The sequence below is a fragment of the Lampetra fluviatilis genome, chromosome 1, assembly GCF_964198595.1.
Source record: "Lampetra fluviatilis chromosome 1, kcLamFluv1.1, whole genome shotgun sequence".
NCBI classification, from domain to species: Eukaryota; Metazoa; Chordata; class Hyperoartia; order Petromyzontiformes; family Petromyzontidae; genus Lampetra; species Lampetra fluviatilis.
Genome location: NC_136275.1, coordinates 19,465,608 through 19,476,492, shown reverse-complemented (window position 1 = coordinate 19,476,492; position 10,885 = coordinate 19,465,608). Strand labels below are relative to the sequence as shown.

At 40.7% G+C, this 10,885-nt stretch overlaps 1 protein-coding gene across 1 annotated transcript; it reads left to right on the top strand.

Annotated features, from left to right (window-relative positions):
* Window positions 1-3,959: 3,959 nt before the first annotated feature.
* LOC144936870 (zona pellucida-binding protein 2-like) lies at window positions 3,960-9,495 on the top strand. Its single transcript, XM_078864102.1, has 6 exons — window positions 3,960-3,976; window positions 4,301-4,450; window positions 5,154-5,372; window positions 7,114-7,202; window positions 7,451-7,625; window positions 9,404-9,495. Exons 2-6 carry the CDS (start codon window positions 4,351-4,353, stop codon window positions 9,493-9,495), a joined length of 675 nt encoding a protein of 224 aa, XP_078720228.1. The 5' UTR covers window positions 3,960-3,976; window positions 4,301-4,350.
* The last annotated feature ends 1,390 nt before the right edge of the window (window positions 9,496-10,885 follow it).

Genomic DNA, 10,885 nt, shown 5'->3' with positions numbered 1-10,885 from the left:
GCAAACGCGTTATGTGGAACCTTTTAGGGTAGCGGCCACAGCGATTCATTGCAATAATTTTATCCGATGAACATATTCCCATTTTTGGAGTTAAGTTTTGATTTTTGTTGTTGTTGTGAGGCTTTACAATATTTTTTTTATAATCAGCTGACAATATTACATCGCACGTGATTCCTTGGGGCAAATTGTTGGGTGGTGGGAATTGCAACGTTAAACACATTTCCAACGAGGAAATGGGTCAATGTGTTTAAACAAAAAACATGTGGCTATGTGTGTTTCTACGTTATCCACACTGCTAGCGGTAAAAAGTTGCAATTGCTGATACCGTCACCATCTCAAGACGTGGTCTGTCCACTGCTGGATGAAGGCATCCCTAAGCCGGTGACCCACCACCACGTGTCACGGTCCTTTCATCGCTCCGTGCATCTCGGGCGTGTTTTTGTTGTTTTAGTTGCCTAGTAAAAATACCTCGACCACCTTACCTGAGTCTACTCACGTTTACACAGTCCCTGTGATACCTCGGGACATCCATCTTCACGGCATTTGTTCTCTGATCCACGTGTTCATCCCCCCTCTGCTATCAATGTCCAAATGATAGGGCCACTCTATTATTGAGCTATTATTAAAATAAGTTCCTACCTCAGTGGGCTCTGTCTGGAAGGACGGGGTATGGTTTAGTTGTATGTGTTTGTATTGTTGTTGTAACGGTCTTACCCGAAACCTCCTGGACATCTGTGGAAAAATAACTTTATAGCTCATCGGATTCCTCCACTATAAATTAACATCTGATTCTCCCATCGTGGAAATCGTCTTGCAAGTTTATCCAGGGTAACTCCGAGCATGTACCATCCGTTTAAATATCCACGGTGGTGGGTGTGGGGTGGGTACCCCCATCTCCACCCCTCCATCCCCTCTTCATCCTCGTGCCCGAGAGGCTCGGGACAGAGTCGGTTGGGATTCGGTTAGACCGGCACCATGAAGGCCCAGAAAACCCTGGCTGGGCCAACCCAGACCCCAAGGGTCTCACCAAGGGCCCCAGGGATCATGGTTCTGCTGCTGTTTGCAGTGGCCACGGGGGCAGAGCTATTGGCAGCTACAGGCAAATAATCACGCACTGCACTGCAGATAATCACATTGTCACACAGTATCGTTGTAACATTGTGATGTCTTCTGCAAATGCCATCCAAATAACGGATGTTTTTTTTAACATGTTTTGCTTTAAAAAATATTTAATTTGCATTATTGTGATAACACGGTCATGCATGATATACAAATGCATAATAATTGCGTCACGTATATCTAATTATTTTCCTGAAATTAATTGTGGATTGTTATTAACGTGCAATTAGGTAAACGCTGCTGTGTGCTTTTGACCGTTAACGGGTGTAGGTCCTGTCAAGTCTAGTTCACTTCATGATAAACCATACAGGACATTAACGACGGGATCAAGGTCGTTTAATCAACATCCAGCACACAAGTCTGTATGCCTTGGCTCCAAAAACACACACATGGGACTGTAAGGGGAACCTTTCTTGTGCAATTGCATGATTTATACAAACGTTGCAAAATAACTGCTGTATAAACGCTAACAAAGAGGGTGTGTCACTTTCTAAGTGTCTTGGGATTCAACAATACAAGGATCCCGGTCTTAAATTTGTATTTGCACGTTGTCTAAAAGTGTAATTATTCCTTATAAATCAAGCCAGTATTTAACTAAATATGATTGTTGGTTGATATACAGTACATATAATTCAGTTGCTTTAATGCCTTACCGTTATGTATTGCTCAGAGTCGGTGGTGGTGCAGAGGTGTAAGCTGATGAGCTGAGTTCGATTCCTAGCATGATTTCTGGAAGGACTTCATCCAGCAATAGTTTTACAAATGGCTGTAAATTATTGTTCAGCATTTTAATGGACATCATCACTAATGTTCTAAATAATATTGTAAAACTTCCCGTAGAGGCTAACCCCCCTTTTTCTGATGACGACCGCTTGTGTTGCGATCTAAGCGTCGTGGTGTTTTTATTCACTTAATTTTTATTATAATTTTTCCTGCGTCAGCAGTTCTCCTGCTGTGTTTGTCTCACCTGATGACGATTTCTTATGTTGCGATCGAAACGTCGTGATCTATTATTTTTTCTACCTACGTGACTTTACCGAAATAACCAAAGAGTATGGATTCCTGCAGTCACGAAAGCTTTAAATCAAGATTGAATATAAGCTTCCCATAGTTTATGGTTCAAAACCCCAATAACTAAGCCATGCTTAGCTGAGTGACTTTTATGTGTTTGAAAATTGAGTACATTTGGCAGAACGTTATGACTACATGGTAAACGCGTAAAATACATTTGTTTACAAACGTGATTTTCTAAATCAAGGTATAAACCTTCACCTAGGTATATTCTGTATACATGCAAGCACATACATCTGTGTAAATCAACAAATACCTTTTACATGTACCTCTCTGCAGTGAAGATAAAATGTAGGATCTCAGGAGTTGAGTAAATAATTTTTACTATGAGGGTGTTTATATTAAAAACAGACATGAAGATGTCCCACAAACACCCAATAATAGATGTTGCCAAACCTTCTTACGACTTCGTAACGTTTATCTAGATAAATAAAGGGCATTATTTAATTTGAAGGTGTTTTAAACATTCTATTCTGCTCATAATGCTGCAATGGTCAGTCACACAAGTTGGTTTCCAATTTGCATTTTAACAGAGATGATTCTCATTTAAATCAGTTCAAGAATATTTGTGCTGCTTTAACTTTTACTGCCACGTAATGTGGATTTGCGTTGCATTAAGAAGTGGGCCTGTGATTTTTGTGATGTTTTTTGTCGCGTATACACAGACAATGGACAGCTAGCCAAGCCCCAAATACAAGCCGGCCCTCTGAGTGTAGGATACAAGTCCATCTATGGGAGAGAACACAAATCAGGTAAAATGCGTACTGTAGTGGATCAGTAGGGAAGAGGTTAATACAGTATCTCAACCTTATAGCTGAAAGGTAAACATTAAGCTCAGCACTTATTAAAATCACACCATCATGGGACATGTGTGTAGACATTGGTATGTGACATTTTTAAGTTGTGTGGGGTATGTTATTGGCAGTACAGCAACACATTATCACACATTTACATATATTGCTTCTGAAAAAAACGTGTACATCCATGTAGTTAAGTTATCAACACCATGCATTTATAGTCCACATTGCTGCGTATGAAAATTTAACTTGGGTAAATTCTGCTTGTTTAATTAAAGTTACTGATATAAATACCACCTCTCGTAGGAGTAAATTGATGCCTTTTATGAATTTGAATATATAGAAATGTCTATCCACCACTGGATGAGGGTCTTCCCATGCAATACGGCTCGTATGGGTTTACCATACTTCATTAAGCGGGTAAGTGTGTGTTGGTGAAGGTGGGGAGAATAGATGATTAAAGGTGGGAGCATTGAAATACAGCACAACTACGGATTTTGATCCACTGCCCTCTGCTACTGACAACAAAGCGCAGGCCACCGATGCCGATGACAACCTGTGTGAGTGCTGGTCATCCATCCAAATGATACAAAAACATGTATAATTAATATGGCCGATCAAATGACTCTCCATCAAAATTATAACATGACACGATATTAAATGAGTCCTTGTGAACACAAAAATTAATATTTATGTTTATTTGCATAGCACTATGTTGGAGTCTCAGTTAGTAGATAATAATCTTGGTATATGCTGCACTACTTATACAAATGAAGCTCATTTGATATAACGTGTGATGGACATGAAGTCTTGGTCAAAATGAGCCAATATTAACCCTTTATTGAACGTCCACCTTCTCAAAGTGGATGTGTATGTGCGTGTGCATGGAAGAAGCCCGCTCATCCACTGCCTTCGGGAAGAGCAGCAGGAGAATCATTATGAAGAGTTCCATGTGGCGTGGGGTGGCCCAAATGGACATCTCATTCCAGGTCTGTCCAGCTGTTTTCCACGGCAGTATACACCATGTTCACACATGTGCGTTTCAAATAAGTGATATTGAAATGTAAAAATTGAAATCTGCTTCTTTGTTCAACTGCACTTAAGCTTTCCATAAGTCACACCAATTTTTGCCACCTCTTTTCTCTAGCACACTGTTACCTAACAAATTACGAATGAAAAATAACGTTTTGATATTCACGTTCATTCAACTATGACAGTATTTATTTTGAAGCATTATAGTACGTCATTTTGTTATTCCATCAGGTGTTTTTTCTTCCGTGTTTTTCCATGTCATTGTACAATGTCCTTTACAGGAGAAAATACTAAAGAAAAACATGAAGGCACTTGGCTCATTTTGCATGGAATGTTGCCCAACATGTCAGGTCCTTACCAGTGCGTTCTGTCTTACAAAGAGAAAGAAAACCACACCCTTATGAGAGTCTCACTGAGCTTCATAGTCCACGGTATGTTACTGTTTTGTGATCGAAAGTAAGGAAGATCACTGAATGACAAAATCGGAGACATCCTCTCACAATGTTACATTTACATCACGATAAGTGATTCGGAAATAACTTTTCAGTTTCTGAAAGATGCACAAAATACACCTTATTACCACATGCTGACCAACAAGCTAACTTCTCTGCGGCAATAAACAATTTTGCATAAACATGAACATGGGCATCCTTGCAGTGGCTTCCGGTCATCCTCGATGCGGCTTTTGGCAAGCTATCGAACAAAGACGGTCACCACATCACACGCTTTCAGATGCGTTTCTGCTGCCGTCTGGAATGCTCTTCCTTCCGATATTAGGAAGCCGCTGGAGCTATGCACTTTTAAATCTAGATTGAAAACTCATTTCTTTAGAAGTGCTCTTTGTGTTTAGTTTGGTGACCTTCCCCCCGCACCTCTGATGAGCACGGTTGGCTATGTACAATGTGAAAGAAATTCGACATACATATATACAAGTAGGTTTCTGACAAGCAAATTGTGTATGTCTCGAGTGTTCTCCCTCGTGTGCATGTGTTTTCCCCAGTCAGTTCAATTTCCTCTCATATAAGACATAATTGGCCAAACAATTGGCTACGTACGGTGCGAAATAAGCTCAACATACAACGTACAACATATACGCTTAAGCAGCCCCCTCCCATGTCATTGTACCTACTGCAGCGTATCGCGAGGTGCAGATGGCGCACACCTTTCTGGTGAATTACTATGCATCAAGCTGCACAGGATACAACAACAATCTGGTGCTGGACCAGCTGGTGGTGGTGCTCAATGGCCTCCTTCGCCGGCTGTACTGCAAGGTGGTGCGGCCCATGCTCGTGTGTCAGTCCATTGTGTACCGCGACGTGGGCCGACAGTACCTGCTGGAGATCTCCTTTGTCGGTTCGCAACACTCAACACCACAGCCACACCTTGGACGTTTTGGGTGTCCTAACCGCAATCAGATTCCGACTGGTTATTGGTTAGAGGACAGATAAAGAGTGATACATCATTTGCTAATGCTATTTGACTGTGCATGTGTGTGCTAAGTGTGTGAATGCATTTGTGTGCTGACCAGGGGTACACAATTTTGTGGGTGTCCCGTGGCCATATCTAAACGTTGTGAGGGTGTGTGAACACCCACGACACCCACAGTGGCTGTGCTTCTGCCATTGTTGCTTACATTATGTACCTATGATACACTGATATTGAGAAATTATGTCGATAAATGTCCCTAACTCAAGAGAGTTAGGGACAACTCAAGAGAGTTAGGGACTACGTTTTCTCATTCAGCTACTCTTTATAATGTTTTTAAGCGTATTAATTTGTATTCTTAGGTTTTTTCGGTAAAGTCACGTAGGTAAAACATCAAAATTAATGAAAATAAAATAAAAACAAAAATCACGACGTTTCGGAGGCAACACAAGTCTCCGTCATCAGGTGGGACCGTCACAGCCGAATTAGCTGCATCAAGTGAGGCAATGATTCAAGAAGTAATCCCTTATAAGCAAGTTGAAGGGGGGAGGAGAGGGGGGGGGGCTCATCAGAATGTGGTAGCCAATGAATGGAACGTATCGGGAGGGAGGGGGGCGGGGCTCAAAGACAGCACGGGGCGCCAAGCACAACGCATCGGGAGGGGGAGGGGGGGGGGAGCGGGGCCAAAACAATGGACGACGGCTTGGACGCGGTTTATTTTCATTAATTTTGATGTTTTACCTACGTGACTTTACCGAAAAAACCTAAGAATATGATTCCTTGCAGTCACGAAAGCTTCAAATCTAGAAGTATTAATTTGTCTTATATAATTACTCATATCTGAACTGTTCCTGGTCCACCCACTTCACCGACCCACACTGACCAGCATAAGGAGACCGTCATTCAATAGCAGATGAACAAATTACTAAATTCTATGTTAATCGTTACTTAGTAATGTATACAGAAGTAGGTAACACCAAGCACTGTACACATTACACGGAGTTTGGTGCCGTATACATTTTTTCGGAACTTAGAGCGGTGTAACCATATACAATGAAGTAATTTAATAGTGTATTGTATGGTAGATTTTTATTTTGCTGTGCTCTATTTTGTTTATGACACCATGTGTACATTTATGAACCGTAAAAATAGTTTCCTTGTTTGCAATATAAAATGTGTGCCAATGTAGATAATGGGCCTTAAACTGAAAAGCCACAGTGGTTTCCTGGCCCAAGCAACCATGGGGTAGGGCTCAGCTACCATTCATAGCCTTGATCCAATTGTGAAAATCACACGTTCTTATGATAGCACGGAATCTCCATAGAATGAGAATTGTTGATTTGCTTCGGAGTACTCATTCTATGAATCCTGGATGGTTGAAAAATGTAGTCGATCTCCAAATGGGTTTTCAATTTCACGTCCTTCCAATTGTGAATCATGTGCTCTAACAATCGAGCCACCCAATGTAAATTGTATAGTTAATTGCACTTTTATTGAACATCTCCTTAGAAATAATATGTTCTAGAAATGTACAAACATAGTAGCCTTTTAACAGAGCATTGCTTTTTATATGACACATGAACCTTACACCTATACACGAGTTTTGTTTTTTTACTAGTGAGGCCTTGCAACTTGGAAACATGCTGTGGTCTTTGTGCTTTTCCCCAAGTTGATCCTTATGGCAAAAACTGGCTGAAGACATGCGATGGTCTTTCTATGAAGAAATGTGAAGTCTCCTTAAACCTCAGAGAAAAAGAGGTTTGTATTTTATATTTGAAAAAGTCATGTAATACTGCTTAACCTGCGTATTTGAATTCCCAGTGCTAATTAATTGTATGAAGAAATTTTACACGACGTTCATCATGCGAAACAATACACACACCCAATTAACAAGCTCCAAAAAAACGTCAATTAATCTCTTAGGTATCGAAGACATCGATTACACTGAAGGCTTCGAATGGATTGCCTAATTGACATTCACAAATGTGTTCGTTCTTGCACCCCAGGCTAGTAATATTGTCGAGTCGTTTTTCAAGAAGCAGGAGAGAATAGTGCGCTTCCTGGAAACTCTGCCATCCATATATCTCATTGGAGGCTCGTTGTACAAGTTTAAAGATGCACACTGCATGCCGGGCTATGGGAAGGACAAGATCATTCATCCCGATTGTTCGAGCTGCTGTGGTAAGATGTGAATGCAGTGGGTGCGGAGCAGATGGAAAAAATGGAAACTTTCAAACGAATACTTGTTTATCTCATTAAAATGGTTGAGTGACGGTATCTGATGGTAACAATGTCAACGTCATCCTCTCCAGCTATAACATCAAAGAACGCGTCTATATCCAATTTACCATAACAGTGCCATGTCAAATTTTGTTTTGCTAAGCTAACATGTACTTGTTGGTCCCAGTCTGGCACGGTATGCCAACCTCTGATTAAGCTTTGGCGAGACACAGAGAACTTGTAAACGTTTCTAAACATGGTTGGGGTTCGTGAGGTAGCGGGCCTCGTCCGGAATGTTATCGTGATGTCTGTCTGTTGATCGATTGTTTGCTCAAGATTGTGAGAGTCCTGATGTTGGAGAGGTGATAGTTTTAATTTCAAGGGATTCCACATCATAAAAGTCCTACAGACACACCAGCAGCACCAAAACCTTGTGTGTAAAACAATCACTTCACTCGGATCATAATCCGTACAGGTTCTAAAACAAAAATAGTTCACAGGTCATCATAGCCAATGCTAATTGATGCCACCGCACCGTGTCATCATAACTTATTTTGATGGATACCACAGTGGGTGAAACTCGACACGTGACCTTCAATATTCTCTCACAGTTTCCCACCAATTGGCTTTTTGGTCTTCCTCTGTGTCGCCATCCTCTGGGTACCCACTCCAATATCTGTCTCGTGAAGCCTCTCTCTCTCTTTTCCATTGTACACATACTCGTTGCCTCCGCTTTATAATTACATGTACACGTTGTTTTGTGATGTTATATAACTAACTGCCAGGTTGTGTATCCTATATATCCACACGTTTCCAATTATCCGTAGCCTGCACCTGTATTCAAAAGACCTTTCGTTTATTTTCTATTTTCCTCGTAAAATTCCAACTCTCTGACTCATACAGTAACACGTATAAGACGTATATAAAATACTTACAAAGGGTATGTTAAATAACAATTGTACTATGGGAAATGGTACCCAGACTCAACGCACTTGAAGACACGACATATACAACGGGTTTGCGATAAACATGAGGACATTGACAAAAGCAAGTTAATGATGTATTCGAAATACTTAAACTAGGTTTTAAAATCCAAACAGCCCATTCGGAGAGTGATGAAATGGATACAATATTGTTTTCATTTGGTTAAGACGGTAAGTCATGCATGGTGCGGCGTGTACATTCAGGTTTGTGTTTTTTTTGTGCACAGAACCATTACATGGCCACGTATTTACATCAGGACGTGACATCATATTGTAATTAATAGCAATATTCCCATGGCTGTCTGAGAGAGTCCAATAGAAATAAAGATAACAGGCCACATTGGAATGTAAGTCATGCAGCTATTTTAGTTAATCGTGCAGCTAGTTTCATAACATTAAACAAGGTCAGTGTGCAATGTATGATGCTTAGAGAACCCTTGCATAATGTATTTACTTTTACCTGGTGTCATGGTTGCTGAGGATTGCAAGTCAACAGGGCACTGTTTACAATGTAGGTCTTCGTATAATGGGATGTTGAGCATTATTGTAGTGCACTCTGTGTTCTGGACTCTGACATGTGCTTTAATGAAATTAATACAATTTTATGACATGGAACTATGCAGGGGTGTCGTTAAACATGGAGTAAAATAACCGACGGAAAACTCCATTTAATTGCAAATTTGTTCAGGTGAACATGATGCAATGCATGTATTGTGAGTGCAGGATCAATGTTATCATTGTTACTTCTGCTTGCAGTGGTGTGCAGCCCTCAGATGTACAGCTCCAATACAGACGTCAGATGTGTGGAGTGCAAGAATGCTACCCAATACGGAGCTAGCGAGTGCTGATGACACCATCAAGTGGTGCCATTGGAGAGCACGTGCAATAATTTTATAAGCATGTACTGTAATATGGAAATGATATGCTTCATTCACTCAAAGCAACTGACATCACATCTCATCTCAAAAATTCAAAGGCCAGCTGTCCCTCTGCGGCATGAGATGACATAGCACTGGCCTGCAAGTGGGCATTAGCCTGCTAGTAGGTGGCGATGATTGCTACGTGTGATTCCAATTTAGACATTTGAGTAACGTGTGGGTAATCTTTTTAAAAATAAAATTGAGCAGATTTGGTCCATGACGTCAGCACACAATGCCCAAAAGGTTTCAAATGATGTCACGAGATCTTTTACATCCACAGTGAAGCAGCGGTTTATTTACCAGAAGTATTGACCTGGGCGGCCTATGGGATTTGAACCACAAACCTTTGCAGCAAGCGGTGGATGCGCTACCGCTGGGTGATGCCACCACATGCGACATTTTATTGAACGATGCTGTATAAAGCAATTGTTATTAATTCACGGCCTCATTCCACAGCTTTTCAATAAAAGAACAGCTTCAGTGTTTACTAATCTTATGTACTATTCATTTAGCATGCAGGAGAATATGATGCAATTGCTGTCGTTATTGCAATCATATCAGGTAAGAATGTAAACGACTAGCCGATGTTTTTACATTAAACGATAACTAGTCATTATGGAAACTTTTCAATGAAGTTCTCTGAGTCCCGATGAGGATTTCTAGTTTTTCAGAAGGTGTAGTTTTGCAGGTTCTGGTTGTAGCCTTCTCAGTGAAGGGTGACAGGCAGGAAGGAATATTGCTGGGATGACGTAAAGTAAAAAACAAACTTGACATTCATCAATGACATCAGGTAGAGATAGAAAGGTAAAAAATAATGCCGACTGTTAGAATTAGGTATGACACCATATCTGCCTTCAAAATGTTAATAAAATCACTTGGAAAGAAGTTGACAGTGACACATCGCAGAGTATCAATATGAAATCATATGTTAAGGTCGAGACCAATTGTGGAAATATTGGTTGGTTAATTATGCAAATTAAAGTTGCGTATACATGACGTGCTGCACCTTTTTCCATGCAAAGGCTACAATTGCCAGACGGCACGTATCCGGCAGCTGACGAGATGCCTCCATTTAGTTAACAGTGAGCCCCTGTGTGTGACTTCTCATATACTCGAGCATACAAGCCGCTTGACTCTTGGCTCACTGTTACTTTCGGGGTTTCCTGGCACCTTCCAAGAACACGCATATCCAGCTCAGCATAGTTGATGTTATCTTGATTGTCTTCGTCAGCCTGTAAGTAAGATGTAAACAATAACAATCATCGCCATCCTTAGTTATTACCATTTTAATTTATCAATAATTATCATAATCTTAATT